The 19,072-nt window shown below is 37.0% G+C and overlaps 1 protein-coding gene and 1 long non-coding RNA gene across 3 annotated transcripts in view; one reads left to right on the forward strand and one right to left on the reverse strand.

Annotated features, from left to right (window-relative positions):
• rapgef3 (Rap guanine nucleotide exchange factor (GEF) 3) overlaps positions 1 to 19,072 on the forward strand; it is a 36,759-nt gene that overhangs the window by 4,951 nt on the left and 12,736 nt on the right. Inside the window, exons 2-8 of one of the 2 annotated variants that reach the window (XM_039651645.2) lie at positions 2,272 to 2,342; positions 8,274 to 8,318; positions 16,801 to 16,907; positions 17,114 to 17,235; positions 17,419 to 17,599; positions 18,091 to 18,175; positions 18,269 to 18,329. In XM_039651645.2, coding sequence (XP_039507579.2) covers positions 2,272 to 2,342; positions 8,274 to 8,318; positions 16,801 to 16,907; positions 17,114 to 17,235; positions 17,419 to 17,599; positions 18,091 to 18,175; positions 18,269 to 18,329 — 672 coding nt within the window. Of the gene's footprint in view, positions 1 to 2,271; positions 2,343 to 4,080; positions 4,222 to 8,273; positions 8,319 to 16,800; positions 16,908 to 17,113; positions 17,236 to 17,418; positions 17,600 to 18,090; positions 18,176 to 18,268; positions 18,330 to 19,072 lie in introns of those variants that run through there. The other variant, XM_039651646.2, reaches the window with a different exon arrangement.
• LOC120462945 (uncharacterized) lies at positions 4,215 to 12,383 on the reverse strand. The gene is made up of 3 exons (XR_016148147.1): positions 12,273 to 12,383; positions 6,152 to 6,284; positions 4,215 to 5,368 (listed from the first exon to the last, which is right to left on the reverse strand). It is a non-coding gene; the product is annotated as an uncharacterized LOC120462945 (long non-coding RNA).

Genomic DNA, 19,072 nt, shown 5'->3' on the forward strand with positions numbered 1-19,072 from the left:
TGCGCGTATATGACTAAAATATCATGACATATAGCTTGGTTTCAACAACCAGATGCATTTACACTTGTCCAGTTTCGTCTGGAATACGGCACAGACCACGTCCTCAAGTGGTTTGAGCGATCGAATTCAAATCCGTCTCGAATGCGTTTCGGAGGGCATTTACACCCTGGTCTTTTCACGATCGAATAGCTATCCGATCACAGAAGACACATGAAGTGACCAGGTGTAAACAGCCCCTTTGAATCCATCGTCTACTTTTGTGGAAAGCTGACTAGAGTTGTGTCGCTCGAGTTGTCTTCTCTGATACGGAGAACGGCGGCGAATAGCTACACGAACCTGCCAGACATAGCCAGGCGAGCGTGAACGCGCATGACGTCACGCCCAGTCTCAGATTCGAGCCCGAATCCCTCTTATATATTTCACTGTACAGGGTTATAGAGGCGATCGCAGTGATCAAAGAAGGGCTCATTCAGCCCATCAGGCGATTGTTTAAGCACGTATGGGTTAGAAAACGGCTATTTTTAACATGAAAAGTTGCGCAATGCACCTTTAAGGAGGTTACCATAGGCTATTCTTATGCAAAATCAATATTATATTCTTAAACAATTTACTTATCTAAAAATCAAGGTATAGGAAGCAAAATATGATCATTGAAACTAAATATTAAATTCAAATATTACTTTTTTGTACTTGCATGCACTTAGAGTGTACCTATAAAGTACTGGTTAATATAAGATATGTTTAGGGGTAAGTTCAGGGTTAGCAGCTATATTACCCAGAATTACTATAATAAGTACATAGTATGTACATGGGGAACAGGACTAAAATAAAGTGCTACCTAAATTCTTGTTAATTAGTTAGTCATTAAACTTGTTTTATGACATTTAACATCAGTTAAACAAATTGTGTCAAAATCATATTTTTGCATGATTTTGAATTCATGAACTCTTGACGTGTCCATGCAAAACACAAAAAATATAGATATTTAATGTTTAAAACAAGCCACTTTTCAGGTTAATGTAATAGGATTTGAGCCTCTAATTCTTTTTAGTCATAGAATTCAAAGTGTGCCATTCATGGATACTGTACATGCACACAACTTTGTCAATCTCATGCTGAAACACAGACTGCTTTATCTCCAGCAGTCTTGGAGAAAGATGTTGGTTTTGTGGGTCTGTTTCTGCAGTGCTGCCAGACAGAGATAATATACCCAGGGACAACAGTTGAGAAAAATTTTGAGGCCGTCGTTGAAGAAGGCAGGTGAACAGAGCCAGAACAGGGAAACTGCTAATTCAAGGAATCTTTGCAAACAACCAGTTACAACATATTAATCATTCATTACTCCCAGCCAGGAGTTTAGCATAACACATTATCACGTAATTAAAGCGGTTAGTGTTCCGAACTAATTTAGCGCAAAAAAATGTGAGACCTAATACACAGCGTATTGCGAGACACAACTTTTCTGTTGCTGTGTTTCCCCAAAGCTTCACATATCATTGCCTAATGAACATGCATATGCAAAAAAAGCATCAAAATAACTGGTATTGCACTATTTTGGATTGAGGGGTGGACCAGAAATGGCTGATAAACTCCCAAAAACAGTCTCTGTGTTGTTATATTTCACTCCTCCAGGAAGGGAAGATACTCCTGAAACAATAGCCGGGGTCTAAACAAATATTATGTAATGTTCCCTGACCTCCAGCCACATGGACATTCTCAAATTGAGACAGGTTTTAAGATCGCCCCCCAGCGTGACCTGTGACTATAGAGAGGGCGTACAGTATTGCCCACGTTGGGATGATGCCTATTGAAGTGAATGAAACTCATTCCTCAAAAAAGTCATAAATTTTTTGGTATTAATATTGGACATCTGGTTTAGTATAAGTGCTGTTTCAATCCTTATGTGAGCTGGTCACCTATGCAGCATATTTTGGCATTGCAGCATTGCTCCAAATAGTATATATATAGTTCTTTTTGTAATGGATTTTACATTAGGAAATCTGTATGATGTTTCTTTTTAGTTACAATGCAGTTGCTAGACAGTGCGATTTTGGAACAGAGCTAGAGTTTCTATTTTTGGGAACAACTTACAATAAACAATACTTTCCATCAGAGTTCACAATATCCATCCACTGGGTTTGTGGGAGTCATGAGATCTCACAAATCATGAGCATGAGATGGGAAATAAAATGATGTAACAGTAAAAGGAGAGCCGATTGAATCAAACAGCACTGACTTCCTTTTCTTTCTTTTGTGTCTCCTCATCCTCAGAGGCTCCTGCAGCAGTCATGTGTTCGGCAGACACAATCTTCCGGTCGTCCCTGCGCTCGTCCCTGGAACAGGTACAGAATACAGATCACTAACTTATTTTATATGTCTAATGTGTGGTCAGAGTATCTTTATAAAACATAAACTCAACTATTAATTGCTTTTTTACTATGCAATGGGATAATTCATGGTTATCTCATGCACCAACTCTAAATCAAACACAGCAACCCCAGTTGTGCTACATTGTAAACATTCGTAACTCATTTTGAAAAGGGGGAAGCGTGTTCAAATTTCAAAAGGATTTTAAGCAAAGTCGGGAAAATGTGTCCTATTCAAAGTTTGATTTCCTTTTAATTGACTGTTTCACCTCAACCTTGGCACCTGCACCATAAATAAGGTGGGTTATGGACACGCCCCCTGATCCTCAACCCCTCAAGGTTTATCATGCAGCTGGAACACACAGATAAGAGAGCTGAAGGAGAGACAGAGTGTGTTATTGAGTCAAACGCATTATTTTCCCTGCTCTAGCGTTTCTTTTACTGCTTGATGCAGGGGTCTGTAAAGCTAGGTTCTACATATCTGGATGCAGACGTAATAATCCTTCAGTCTATGAGACTACGTACATGGGAAGCTGTGTTTTGTTCTGCTTCATAACCTCCTTTTTCTGTCTCTTAAAATGTTTATTGCTATGTCCAAACATTTTATTATGCATAAGAGATTATTCATTCATGGCATGCACATTCAAATGTTTAGATGTGTCACACAACATATTGTAGGCCTATATTTTAATGTACAGTCTGTATAGGCAATATAAGAAATAGCATAATAGCAGCTGTCACTGCCTTTGTACCTTATTTACACCTTAAGGGTATAAATTAGTACCTTTTGAAAGGGTGCTACCCCAGTGACAGCTTTTGTGTAATTCACATTCATATTTTAATGTAGGCTACATAATTTACTGATCTGTTAAGCATTATATTCAGAGTAGTTTCCATGTTTTAATATATCATATTGTAACTGATTTAGTCAATGTAACGACCATAATGGTCAATACATTGTTACTTTAGCATCATTGTTTTTGCATCTTTTATTAATATTTTGAATTCGTTTTTATTTTGATATTTTCCATTTTAGCTAAAGTTATAGTCATTTTTAATGTTTTTGACATTTTTATTAGTTTGTGTTTTTATCCCTATATATAGCAATTTGATGTATTTAGGTAGTAGCCTACATATACCAACGTTAGACTACATGAAACAAGAAAAGTTGCCTTGGAAAGTAGCTGAATATTTCAAAGTTAACATTAGGCCTACATTTATTTAATGTAACAGAATGTATGTTACATAAATAAATGTTTTAGTAAAAGTCCCTATGATGTTTTTGGGCTTTAAGGATGAATGGTAACTAACCTTACTGTTGTTATCTAGACAATTCGCGTTTAAAAGTGTGCCTACATTTCCCACGAAGTGAATGTCATTAGGAAGTTTTACCTCGATTATTTCACACAAAGAATAAACACCAAACGAAAACAAAGGCTATATATACGATAGTAAAGTTAGTCCGAATAAATTTGATGTAAACAAACACCTGCGGAAATCAAAGCGGACGCTGGTTAGTGCAGTATGAGGCGCGCGCCCTGACAGGGGCGGGAGCGGGAGCGCGCAGGCTCGTCTGACAGCGAACAGCAGGTTTTTAATGGCATTCGCAGCCTGGACTCACACGCACGTAGGAATGCAGCGTGCCGGTCGGGTTGTCTATAAGCAGGGGTTGTCAAATCCTTATTGGAGATGTAGTTTTCGCCATGTGTTGCTGCAACAGATGATCTCGAAGTAAAATTATTTGTGATACATCGGACTTGACTGAAACATGCATCTCTTTCGGAGTTGTAATTACCGAATCTTTCCCGATCGCTGTTCCAATGAAAAAACACCTCAGATCCGAGGAATCAGCTGGGTAAGTGGGCATATAATACATAATAATAAACATGTAGAATTGTTATTCAAGAGAGAGGGAAAGGTTATGACAACTTCTAGGCTATTATCTGGTTATTTAACGAAATATGAAAAGGTTTGAAAAGATTTGAAACATACTTTCAAATCATTTTAAATGTTAATAAATTATAGTATGTGAAAATGTTGCTTTAAAAACCTTTCAATTTTGATTTAAAGTGCCAAATGTTATCGCCATGGAGAAAGAATATTTTGTTTACTTATTTTTTTTTTAAGTTTTTAATAGGCTACATTAGAAAATATTAGGTGTCTGCTTTTCTTCGTTTACACATATCCACAAAAGGCACCCCTTTCTTGAAATACCTCAAACAAAGTTTTCTATTTTTGAACGTTATAGTGCATTTTTTTTAGAGCACCATATTTACTGTGTTATAGCTAATAAAGTGCATTAGCTTGTGTGTTATGATGTGTTAAGTGTGTCAATGCCAAATGATGTAAATCCAGAGACACTTTGAACATGAACCCAAACAGCCGGAGCTTTGGATTTTTGTTGTAGCCTAAATGTTTTTCTGTTTACATGTTGTTAAAGGGTTAATCAAGGATGAGTTATTTATAGCGTATTGTTCATTGTCCATCTTAAGGTTTGTTCCCTTATGGTTTGGAAAAGAATGTGCACAGGAAGACCCACACCGCTGTAGACCTTAGTGAACAATATAGTGAACTTTAGTGAACTACAGAGTAAATATCATAAAATGAGCATGTTTTCCCAAAATGAAGGATGTAAATTCAAAAAGACGCTGATCTCTTTTAGATTACATTCATTTCTTAGTTTTGATAATTTGACTTTCGTGACAATATCAAAAAGAAAATACTCAAAACACGAGATCAGGAAACATAGGGCACTGTGTAAACCTTACGGGTGATTTCCCATTCCCATATCACATTAACACTATTAACTTGAACATACACTTTCATACTTATTCAAATACATGTCAAACAGATGATCCAATCAGGAAACTGTTTCTGCTCTGATGATTGTTAGTCGTGGAGCAGTGGTCTTGTATGTCGGGACCCAAATGTCCCTGTCCTATACATTCCAGCAATAAGGGTCGTGACTCGGGATGAAATACCTCACATTGCACAAGGACCCCCTGAGAAAGAGATAAAGAGGCTCATTTAAAGAGAATGTGTTATGTCAATGTGCCATGGTCTGCACTCCATCAGGGTTGAAGTGGGGTTTTTTTTCCTATAACTGATTTTTTTTAGTATATTTCAATTGAAAACCACCGAACCTCAGCCTGAAATATCAGTCTAAGACCATCCTGCACTGATCATACTATAATATATTTGTGTCGACCTTATAAGTAGGATTCTAATAAGAGTTAAGATAATTAGGTATTTAATTTAAATGATAATATCTATCTATCTATCTATCTATATAAGAAATGAAGGCACTTGTCAATAGCATTTGACGATCAGGTGATCTCAGACACTTCCCAGCACCGTCATTAGACTTAGAGTCAATATCTTTGTGTAATTTCCCTCTCGTACCGGAGCATGTGATCCAGTCGGCTGCAGTTTCACTCTACACAGTTTACTCAGTCAACAGAGCCACAGGGTGGAGAGATCTCCACGCTGGCTAACCTTATACAAAGGTAAATCAAGCATGAGGATGCAGTGAACCTGACCACCTGAGGATCATCCAACCATTTTTACTGTCTACTGCTGCGGTTGAAAGGGAAACCAAGCAGGGAAAATGCTGGGGGGGAAAACCAGATCAGCTTATCCCTATAAGATCTTATTGAGAAATGATACATCAGCCTTAAATGTTGGTGCTGTTGACTCAAAGCTGATAGGTTTTATGTAGGCGTCTGCTGTATTAACTCCCTGTGTGGTGTGGTGCTTCCAAGAATAGTAAAAAATCATTTACTCACCTGCATGACGTTCCAAACCCATGGCTGACTTTCCTCTGTGGGACACCAAAGGTGATGTTTAGCTCAAACTGGTCTCGTTTAGTGGAATCCTATTGGATTTGAATGACATCAGTGTGAATAAATCATGATAGATCTAGAACAAGAAAGGAGAAAGCCTTAAGTATTATCATAATAACCATGAGCCATTGTAATTGAGAGGGGAAAAAAAAGATTAGTTTTCACAAAAAACTATAAAGATACATTATCAGGGCAAGCCCCAAAATAGATGGATATGCTTCACAGAATTAGTCAGCAGATGCTGAGTAACACCTGCCATGGAACGGAGGCTGACAATGCCTCATAAAAACAGAGTTATGAACTCTCTGCCATATGAGCAGAAGGGAATCAGGTAGAATTTGGTCAGTTTAAGACTGTGGAGATTTTCTCTTTATCTGAAGTCTAGCAGCATCTCAACTGGTAGGTCAAGTCGGTTCACCTGACATCATGGTAACGCCCCCTGTAGCTATTTTCTAGTCGCACAAGTACAGCTCGCGTCTGTTTGAATAAGACTGAAATCTCCAAGCTTGCATTTCAGTAACATTTCAAATCAGAGTATCGTAAATTCTCCCTCAAACCAGGCTAAAAGGGCTCAGTTTCATTAGTGATTTTTTTAAAAATGTAATTGCATTGCTCATTAATGGTACTGTATATGACTTGGTTCTTTCCAAATGTGTCAAGGTTTTAGGCTGAGAGTTAAATTGCATACAGAGATTTTTTTCCATACAATACTAAACTTATGCAATTGTGAGGTTTTGACAGTTAAAGAGCTGAGAATACTACACTGGTTGATAGCTGATAGCAAAATAAAATGGTTTGGTTGGAATATTTAATAAACTTGCATGCTTTCGAGCATGAGGTGTTTATGGCATTCTGTGGTACGCCGAATCCATGTGGTCCTGGTTATCCATCTGTACAATGAGATATGATGCATTGTCCAGAGATAACCCTATAGGTCAGATCATTTCAGAATCAATCGCTGAAACGCATTTGGGCATCTAAATCACTAGTGGTTAACAGCTTAACATTAAATATTTAAACGCACTTCATCCATAATTCTCTCTTCAGGATTGATGCTCTATTTTCAACATGTAAAAGAGAGAGATGCTCTTGGCTCTTGATTGCAGACAGAGATCAGAACTGATGGCGATTGTTGTTAGTTAATAGCTGGACTGAGAACCAAAAACTTGATTGCCTCTTGAGCAGGAATCCCATCAGATATGCATGATTACAACCTGTTCATTCTCAAGTATGTGGTTCAGTTCAGATGGATGAAATCACTCGAATGCATCCGTCCTCTTTTTAAAGGCTCATTTCAGTGACTTGCATATATATATATATATATATGCACACATTTTGACATTTAGTTATTAATATATATATATATATATATATATAATAGGCTATTATTTTTATATTACTACCAAATATTGTATTATAAAATATATTTTTTTAATTGTTAAATGTTTAAAATTTCCATAATATATATATATATATATATATATATATATATATAATAGGCTATTATTTTTATATTACTACCTAACATTGTATTATAAAATATATTTTTTTTAATTGTTAAATGTTTAAAATTTCCACAAAATGCAGATTAGCCGTATTTAATTAGTCTTCTGTTGTGTAAAACAATGCCCTTATCTACCCCATTGTTTAATGTTTTGCATTTTGCACAGCACTCAGTCAAGCAAGTTGTATTGTAAAGACAAAGGCTAAACTTCTGTCCTTCCTCCACCTCTCAAACTTATGGAGCCAAACATTCCTCTTGAATTCCTATGTGAACCTTAATTACATTGTTGCTGTTAATTAGTCTTGCTGAGAGGGAGGCAGGTGGCAAAGATCTTGTGCAGGGCTAGTGTCAAATACCACACATGATGGCATTAGTATGGCATGTCTTCTGACATTCTTTAGCCTTCTGTGCCTTTGTGTTGCCGTGTCTTAATATTTGTGACGCCGTACGTGACGGACAAAATGGCATTTTGCCAGTGACGGATTGATCTTATAACCTCTATAATACTTTGAAACTAGATTTTCGTTAACACTAATTCTCTCTCTGTTTTCCTCCTCACAGACACCTCTGCCAGACGCTGTGGATACACAAGACACCATCAAACAGGTATGACGGTCTTTGAACAGTGGCTTGGGTTTAGTATATTTTAACAAGCCTTAAAGGGAGAGCTCACCAGCCAAAAATGTTTACACGACACTATTTTCAACTTGTACAAACTACAAACCAAAAACTTAATATCGCCATTCATTTACACAACGTCTCAAAGTACAAGTTTTTGAAAATTATATCGTTATTGTTTCAGTGTAAACTGCAAAAACTGTGACTTTGCATGCGTATTATGCGTTCGGTCTATAGGCGCGTAATGTTTCTTTTCAAATTGACTTTGATAACTATACTGGCCTGACAGCATAATACATCGTTTAGTTTTCGCGGATCTGTGTGAACGGAGATCGTTTCAACAACGTTGTCGTCTGTACTAATCTTTCCATTTTTAGTACATTGCTGTCATGTAAATGTACAGTACCCTAAGGGCCTTATTTTAACGACAAGTATCAAACGCGAAACGCAAGTAACTTTGTGGGCGGATCTTAAGATCGAAACATATTTACGGGAAATCGCAATGGAAGACGATTTCGATAGATCGGAATATGTTTAGTGAAAGGTAAAACTTCCGAAATTTTTCAAAAGCACCACACAAGTATCGTAAAAGCAGCCCATATGACTCATTCACTATAATCCAAGTCTTCTGAAGCCAAACGATAGCTTTATGAGGAACATTGAAGTTGCATTAGTCATATGGCTAATTTTTTAAATACTTTTAGACTTACACAGAGCTAAATGGTAATGGAATTTTTAGGTGATCTTCCTCTTTAAATAAGCTCTACTATGTTCCAGCGTGTTCCTACAGGGATGTGTGGCATTGCATACTCTATCTCTTTAACAGAAAGCATGCTTTTATCTACACACCTCTGACCTCTGTGTGTTCATAATATCATGCTCGCAGAGATTGTAGAGGGTGGCGCTCTGTACAATTTTCTTGAGGATATAAAAGGGCTGATGAAACTCTAAATAAGGTTTAAAACACAACATGCTAAATCTTGTGGAGACATTTTCCTGCCCTACACACCCATATGTCACAGAATTCCTCCAGAATGTGTGAGGCCACAATAAATAGATAAAATAGATTAATTTTAAACACATTTTGTTGCCGTTTTTGACAAACCACCACAATTACTCCTATGAGTGATCAAAACACAGGTCTGTCATTTCATTTCAAGTGCCATTTCAAGTGGATTTGCAATATTTTGTGCAATTAAAATGCATATGTAATGTTTTCAAACTCAATTTAAAACTAAAGTAGTATGATTACATATTTTACTGATCCTTCACAGCTATTTCACTACCCCAGACGATTCTAGAAATGCAGTGTCATTTTTTCTCTGCTATGATACATGTCCCTTCAGTATCATCATGTGAGGCCCTGAGGGAAGAAGCCACTGTAAATATGTTGTTCTACTGGTTCTGCCTATCTCAAATACAGTACATCTTCAAAATCTTGATAAACTAGGTCAGTAGCTCTAGATCAACTTCATGCGAGTATCAACTTCGTCCTGTTTTTCATAGGAGATATATAAAACCAATTGAAACGGTTGTTGAGAGGCTTATCTATCGTTCCTTAAAGTATCGCCAGTGATAAGTGAGACTTATTTGAGGGTACATCTGGAAAGCTATTGTTTTTATCCATTTTTTTTTTTTTTTTTTTATGATATTTTTTTTTGTTTGTTTTTTCATTTATTGTTTTTTATGAGCAGCTGCCTAACCCATTTTAAACCTCAAATGAGTCATCATAAACACTTATTTTCTTTGCACACACCTTTCTGTTCTTCGCTTGTTGTGTGATTCTGTATTGAACACAAAAGGGGAAAAATTTATAAACCTGAGCTTGCCGTTTGTTTTTCAGTAGATGATTTTAAGCAGACATCTGGGCTTGGATATTTGGGTATTGGTTGTGTCCAATGGGAGAAAAGGCAATATTGCCAAGGATTTGAATGTGGTTTATCAGGGCTCTGGAGGACGTTTCATCTGTGGAATGCTCTCAGGTCCTGGAGTGTTTTTTTTTTTTGTGGGCACAAGCGATTCCTGGAGTGTGTTTCTCTGAACAGACAGAGAACAAGGAAAGCTGTATTCATCTGAGCCCTCTGATCTTTTCTGTTATTAGTTGGGCTTTTTAAGGCAAGCATCACTATTATTATCGTTCTAACTTAGGGAAATAAGTAGGCTTTTCTAAATGAGGGTTTATTGTAGATTTACATTAAATAAGGAGGAACCTGAGACATTTCTGAAGACCAGGGGTGCGTTTCCCGAAAGCATCGTTAGCCAACTATGGTCTCAAGTTCCGTCGTTATCAGCATAGTTCAACGAGTCGGTGTTTCCCGAAACCATCGTTCCTTAGAACATTCGCAAACAGCATCGCAAAGTTGTGTGGTTTGAACAACAGCTCTCGAGGCATCGTTTCTATATTGCATGACATTTGGAGGTAATAAATCCTTATCTTGAGCAAAATAAGCAAGCTGACATTCAGTACAACCGGTGCCTTTTATTTAGAATAAATACAAATGGAATTTACGTCTTTTAGTTTGTCAAAAGATTTAAAGTAACGTGTTTGAAGAGTGCGCATGTGCGAACGTGCTCGTCTATGAGCCAAACATTGAGTCTGGTAATAAAGCAAAATAACTGAGAACAATTAGAAATAGTCCTCGCCCAGATAGCAAACTGACATTGAATCGACGTAGAAACGACGTTTCTCATGACATCGAAACAACGTTGATCTGACATTGTTTTGCTCAGCGAATTAACGTTGAACCAACGTCAGACGCGCCATTATTCAAAACTAACAGAAAATCGACGCAGTTATTTGCTTTCCTAACGTTGAAACGAAGTTGATTTTCCGTTAGTTTTGACTAAACTGACGTCTGACGTTGGTTCAACGTTAATTCGATGAGCAAAACAATGTCAGATCAACGTTGCTTCAATGTCTTATTTCCACGTTGATTCAATGTCAGTTTGCTGCAGATTACATGTTTGTAATTTAAATTAAAACATCTAGCGTTAATTGGATCTCAAACAGTTTCATTAAAAGCAGTTATTATTCCACCATGTGCGAAACCAACGTGGTTGAACGATACTTTGCGACCGGTTTCGGGAAACAGTCGTGACTAGCTAGTTGATTTCACCAATGATGCATTGTACTATGGTAGCGAAGCAGCGAACTACGTCGTTGTATGGAAACGCACCCCTGAATGTAAGAGATTTGAGGGTGGGTTTCTTTTGACTTGGGCCTGTAAGCAGAACATCTTAGCAATCAAATAACAATGTGTGTGTCTTAATAAGCTATATATTTTACTAGGTGGTGAATCAGTAGTGTTCACGAATTCGGGCACTGGTAAGGACCCTGGCTCACCACTATTTGGGTCACTGATGGCTCTATTTCCAATGGCATGGCAATGTCCTCATTGTACAACATAACTATTGGTATTTATGAACAACATCAGAACTGGTATCTTTTTTTTTTAATATGTTATCCAAAGTATATTATGATAAATATTCGTTTCATATACATTCAACATTTCAGCTGTAAATAAATTATAAATCTTAGCTAGGTTATGTTCATAATGATTAACGGATGCTGATCCGAAAACTGACTCAAAAACCGTATCATGATTAGAACCGTGGGTTTTGTGATCCGGTGAACCACTACTTTTTGGCTTACTTTATTTACGTTATTTTTTATTTTATGACACAATAACTTTAATCAACTTAAAATAAATAAAACATTTGAAATTATTCTTTGGCAACTAAATTAAATCAGTTTTTCATCAAATTCTTTTGATTTTATTTGAATTAACAAATTGAAATGTTTTTTTTTTTCTAGTTTTAGTTAATTCTAACATTCCTGATATGTTCATAACCATAATGCATCCTGAGTGGCCTCAGTGTTTCTAATGTGATTCCTGCCCACCTCTATTGTGAGTGCAGTGTGTGTTGTACGGAATGGCTCACCAAGGTCACGCCATCACGACTGCCTCCGCTGTTAACGTCGCCCACTGATGGAAAACACAGCCTGTTTCCTCCCCACATAACAGAGGTGGATGGGTCTGCGCTGCTGCTACTGTAAAAACCCAAATGCATGTGGGTGACTAACACTTGTATACAAAGGAAGCTCCAACAAAACTTAATAGATGAGGTATTGTGTTAGAGGTTTGCAAAGCTCAGTAGGGTGAGGCTCTGTTGTGTTGTTGAGCAGCTATTCATATTCATACAAACAGGGCTGAACAATACATGTTTTTTTCAGCAGTTCAGGTGGTGTAATGTACAGTTGTTGTGGTGAACAGTACTTTTTGTCAAATTATCTGAACTAGAACTACTTGAGCCCTGGTTTGAGGACATTTCAGTTGGAAAGTTCACACTATGTTTAGAAACCTCTGTGGTGAAACATTAGCACACATCTATGTTGCACAGTAAGTACTATCATGTTGCCTTTCTACATTGTTTTTGGTGACTGTTTGTATAGCAGTCTAAATATGCCACCCTCTCCCTCTGGACAAACCCTCACGTGGAGATGTCACATTAGCAGTGTTCAGTGTTGTTTGGTTGGAGCTTTCCTGGGATCCTTAGGCACACCTGAGAGAATCAGAAACTATATATATATATATATATATACACTATAAAAACCTGAAGGTTTTTGGATATATCTATTATTTCACTTCGCAAAATATTTGGCTTACAAAATGTGTTTCTGCTATATTTACTGTACACACATATACATATACTGTACACATACATGTATATATTACAGTATATATGTGTGTGTGTGTAAATACTGTATAGAAGAAACACATTTTGTAAGCCAAATATTTTGCAAGGTGAAATAATAGATATATCCAAAAACCTTCAGGTTGTCAAACATCTGTGGAACATGTCCAAAGTTAATGTGTTGAACTTATATACTACCTTTCAAGGGCCAGTAAAAAAAAAAAAAAAAAATACTCCTTTTAGCAAGAATACTTAAAATTGATCAAATCGGACAGCAAATAATTTTATATCATTAAATTTTTTTTTTTTAAATGCTGACTTTCTAGTCATCAAATAATCTAGAATCGTGATTTCCACACAAATATTAAGCAGTACAGCTGTTTTCAACATTGATAATAATAAGAAATTTTTCTTGAGCACCAAATCAGCATACTAGAATGATTTCTAAAGGATCATGTGACACTGAAGCCTGAGCAAATATGCTTTTTTATGTTTCATGAACAAATTACATTTAAATACATTACATTAATATTTTAATATTAATAGTTTGTGATTAAATAAATATAGTCTTGGTGAGCATGAGAGGCTTCTACAGACCCCAAACTTTATAGTATCCACTAAAGTGACCTAAGAAATTGAAGTTGAAATAGGAGATTGACTCAAGTGTAGCTCTTTGTTGTCACAGGTGTCCTATGATACGTGTATTCCCAGGTGTTCAGCAGTCAGAGTCAGTGCTTCACAGTGAAGTAATTATTCCCAAGGAGACTGCAGAATGCTGGGAATAGGCTGCCAGTTCCCATCTATACCCTGATCTCCAGGGACAGAATCATGAAGGAGGAGATGACAGGGGAGAGATTTACATGCTCAGGGTCTGCAGACACAGTGTCTGGGCACACGCTGTGTAAAGTCAGCTAGATGGAGAGTTCTGCTCTGTGTAAGCCTCGGAGGATACAGGCTAGATGGAGGTTGACCACATACTAATTAACTTAAATACTAATCACCAAATGAGTTACATTAACAGGCATCAAGAGAATTATAACTCTGAAATCGCCCCTGGATAATGTGGAGTGGAGAATAAGCACTGTTCTTGTGGAGCGTTTAGTGAAGTGGACTTGTGAGAACAGCAGCACTGTATATTTTGCCTCTTTTTGGACTGAAAAGACGGGTCAGCCGATCCCTCACGGGTCAGAAGCCAATTACATCACCGTGACTGAGCGACTGGGCCAGGGGCCTTCAAGAAGAGGCACACGTCACCGCCCTCAGCAACAACCACAACAAATAAAGTGTGAGAAATGAAGGCGATTCAAGTTTAAGACCTCATTCTGGGACAAACTGCTCTGCAGAGGATACAGAACAAACAAATAATGGTTCAAACTTTCCGGAAAATCACATGAAGAATGATAGGGTGGAGCAGAAGCGTGTGTCCCAAATCACATTCAAGATTGCAATAAGCGTTTTTAGGATATTGCTTGTATATTTCCTGAAGATTTTTAATGTGCTCATGCTTTTTGGGCTAATATTGCCTACAATGAGTTTGTGACTTTCTCTTTTGACTTTTGCTGAAAATTCATTGCTGAATAAATTACATTTAAAAATATTAAAATAGAAAATATTTATTTTTAAAATGTGGAAATATTGAACACCACTGTTTTTTTTTCTGCATTTATGATCAAATAAATGCATAAAAAGATTTTAAATAAACATACTGACCCCCATCTTCTGACTAGTAGTGTATGTACTTTTAATTTTGGACCAATAAGCAACCACATGGCAATGCCCTAGCAACCGCTCACAGCCACACATCACCCTTACATCATGACAGCCAGTTTTGTGGCCATCACAACTCTCATTTTCTTCAGTAAATGCACAGACAGTTATCAGATTTACTTTGGATGCAGTGCTGTTTTCGGCCTCATGCAACAGCTTGAGGCGTTTGGCTTTGAACTTGCAGCTTTTGATGTTCTGAAGCATAAATGTAAAAATTAGGTGTATTTTGGTGTGTGTGATCTCTACTAAAACCACTTCAATCACTTACATAGTGAAAAGACCAGGATATGTTTTGGATGCCGGTGTCTTTAAAATATTCTTAACTAGCTAAACTAGCAAGCTTTGTTTGCACCAGCACTAAAACCAGTTTGGAACTTGATGCATTTTTAGCATGAAAATCTTCCAATATTTAGCTTAATGCAATGCATACCATCCCTACTCGTTTGTCTTTGTGTTTGTCTCCACTTCGACAGTTTTTACATTGTCAATACGCCAAACCAGTCTTATCATTTTGTGTCTTGGCAGGCATGCAGAAAAAAACGCTGCGTAGCAACAACGGTGGCATGCTTGAGTAGTTCAATAAACCGTAGCCTCAATCAATGAGGTCGAGTTTTTACACTCCAGATTTCTCAGTCTGTTTGGTAGTTGGAGCGGGACGCGCCATCTGCGGGGGGTCCAACAGAGCTAAGGGTTGGAAGGGAGGAGACGAAGAATGAAAACAGAAGTCCTGACAGGGAGGGATGGATGAAAACAGAGCAAGTTATTAGAAGGAAAACAGACGAGCGGAGAAACAGCTTTCACACGGGGGAGGAGTGTAAACGGTAGCGATCTTTGGTTTGGTAAATTCAACTCCGGAGGAGGAGGAGGTGTTGGAAAAAATGTGACACATTCTCACCCGCCACTCACCTGTTGTGTTTCTATACAACTCGAAGAATCATAAAGGAATTTTTCTGTATGAACGCAAACAAGAGTAAACTTTCCCAGTCTTCCTATGGAAACGAGCAAACTTTCATCCAATTCAAAGACAACATGAAACCACAATTACACTGCATTTAATTCTTTCCCTGCTATTGGCCAAAATATCCGTAATTTGTGAGAAAACGCTTCCCCACCATTGACGGAATTGTCCAGGCTTCCTTGTTTTCACTGTTATATGTTAAGGAGCGCTAGTACGCAACTTCTGAAATAGCAATGAATCTCCTGATCAAAACACAGGAAAACAAGAAGCAGAAACAGGCAATATCACATGTAAGGAGATGCATATGTAAAATAACGCGATTATCATCATTAGACCGGAAAATCAAAACTGCCATAATGTTAAGAATGAAATGCGAGCTTTATGGGACTTTGCAAGCATTAGTGGTGTTGATGGACTCGATCTACTCCAGCTATGTTTTGATCATCGTTCTGAATCTGATCCAGATGTAGTTTTTTGATAAAAATAAAATAAAAATTTTGCTTCTTTATGTTGCTTTTTTAAAATTTTTATTTCAAGTGTTAAAAGAATGTATGGAAAAAAAGGTTTTGTTTAAAAGCAGGGGGTCTGTTCTTTCGTTTCATATATTGAATGTTCAGGTATTCATACAGCAATGTATTCTGGGGGACATGAAGTTAAAACCGCTGGTGGGGAAAGAGTTAACTTGCATAATGTGGCATACTTTTGAAAATTCTGCTGGAAATATTTATTGCAGGTTTTTGGGTTTAGTTTTTGATGGGACTTTTTAGTTGACTGGGTTGATGTTGTTTAATAGGATCAAACAAAATAATTATCATTCTCAAGTCATTAAGAAGGTCATTAAGAAGGTAAATGGTGTCCATTTTCATTTCACGTCTTTAAATATTATTCAAAGACATTCAAAACTTATTTGAAACATTTCTAAAACCTCAAGACATTTAAATAGTATAAAAAGACATGTGAAACATTAAAAAAAGTAAAGATATGGCTTAGTGTCACCAAACAAAATTACATAATGACAGTAAAAATGTTTCTTACCTTTTTTCTTGTCAGTTTTTGTCCGAACGAATCCTGAAGGCAGCACGGGTGGTGTACATCACTCTGTTGGAGCGTAATCCAGGCTTGATAAGAGACAGAAAACACCATCTTAAGACCTACAGGTGAAACTTCCACTCCGTATTTCATGTGCTTGTGCCAAACTTGTTACATTTCTGATCTAAGATTATATTTCATCTAACCATCCCCACTCAGCATCAAATAAATCAACTGATTCTGTATCAATCAACCACAAAGACACGCGTGTAAACACTTTAAAATCACCACTCAGCTTTTTGACAGCTTAATGGTTCTCCGGTTTGTCCCACAGACAGTGCAGCAGTGGGAAGGAACTTGTGGATTGGCTAATGAAACTCAATGATTGTTTCCAGTCACGGAGTCAGGCAGTCGGGATGTGGCAGGTTTTGGTGGATGAGGGCATTCTGGTTCATGGTGAGTGAGTATTAACAATTTCTTTAGATGTCTACATGTTTTTGTGCAAAAAAAGATGAAAAAAAAAATGGATTCCATCATTCATGTAAGTTGTATTTACCACAATGCAGCATGTTATGGTAGTACCATGATGTCTGAATATATTGACTAACTGACAACCAATGTCTCTGTCAAAATGAACAGTGAAACAGGAGTTAAACTTCCATGACAAAGACACACAGTTTTACCGCTTTGTGGAGGCCGACTTTGACCTTAACAACACAACTATTGAGAAAGACTCCAAAGACGATGAACTCCAAGAGAGTTTATCGTTACTAGTCCAAATGGGTCCAGATGCTCTTCTGACTATGATACTCCGTAAATGGTAAGACATGAGAAATTACACTAGAAAAGAACATAAACTTATTTAAAATTGTTTCGTTTAATTAAAATTGAAATACCCAATATGGATTCAAGGTTACACTTTCTTTGATGGTCCACTTTAGACACTCTATTAACTCTACTTACTTATAGTTAGTAAAATGTCTGTTGGGGAACCATCAAATATAGTGTTATTTGACATGTTATATACAGTTATTTGACATGTAGTTGCAAAGTTACCTAGTTATAGTTAGTAGAATGTCTAAAGTGGACCATTAAAATAAAGTGTTATATAAAGTGTCCATTAGCTTAGCAACATGCTAATATCAGACTCCAAACTAATTCAGTTTTCCATGGCAAATTCTGTGACAGTTATAGTTGTTTCTACATATTACGCTGGGATAGGAGAATTCTAGTAGACACACTTCACGTTTAATCTCTATTATAAACAGCATAAGATTTCTGTGTGTAATAATTTGTGTGTCCACGTCTTAGCCCGAACCAGAGAACTCCTGATGACCTGGAAGTTATTTACGAAGAACTTCTGCACATCAAAGCTGTGGCCCACTTATCTACATCTGTGAGTCAACACTCGCTGACACCCGTCAAGTTTGTTTGCGGCAAAACTCTTCATTCATCCCTCGTTTCTTTTATCCTTCACTCTTTCCCGTAGGTTCGGAAGGAGCTGGCAGCAGTGCTGGTTTTTGAAAGCCATGCCAAGGCAGGAACAGTCTGTGAGTGTGAAAGCAATGATGACATTTCATTAATGGTGGGCGGGATGAAGGAACGTTGCTAATATTGAATTAGCGCATAGCCAGAGTAAAAATGAGCAGCAAACCTTCTGGTTAGGCACTAATAGCAATGAGATGAATGAGATGATTAAATCATTTTATTGTGTAATTCCCTTGTTACACGATGAATTGGATGATTGACATCGTAATATCAAGACAAAGGAAAAACGGAAAGCACTTACTTTTCTGGCGTGTCATTCATGCACAGTGAATAGCACGAATAGACTCTGATGAATATCTACTTGGATTGTTTATTCTGACTTTTTAAAATCTGTCAAGATTCATAAACTCATATTATTGTAGATTAGACTCATTTTTTATTTTTGAAAGCACATTAACGCTGCATGTTTTATCCTGATATTAAGATTAAAAGACTTTTTAATTGATCCAGTGGACTCTCAGTGGAATTTTAAATTGTTAGTAATAATTGGGTTTATGAAACATAAAACTTTCTTCTATAATGGAACATACTGCTGAGTGAAACAGGATATTCAACAAGATAAACAAAAATTAAGGACGAGTCTTGATTTTATCCACTGGAATTTCCAACTTCGATACGATACCTTGAAAAATATTGATTTTTCGATACCACGGGGAAAAAACTGCCATACTAAGATATTTGTTATTATCTCACAGTCTTGACACTTTGGGTAATTTTGTTGCAACACACAGCTTAAACACATAAC

This window comes from Pimephales promelas, chromosome 20 (genome assembly GCF_988280905.1).
Source record: "Pimephales promelas chromosome 20, fPimPro1.hap1.1, whole genome shotgun sequence".
Taxonomy (NCBI): Eukaryota; Metazoa; Chordata; class Actinopteri; order Cypriniformes; family Leuciscidae; genus Pimephales; species Pimephales promelas.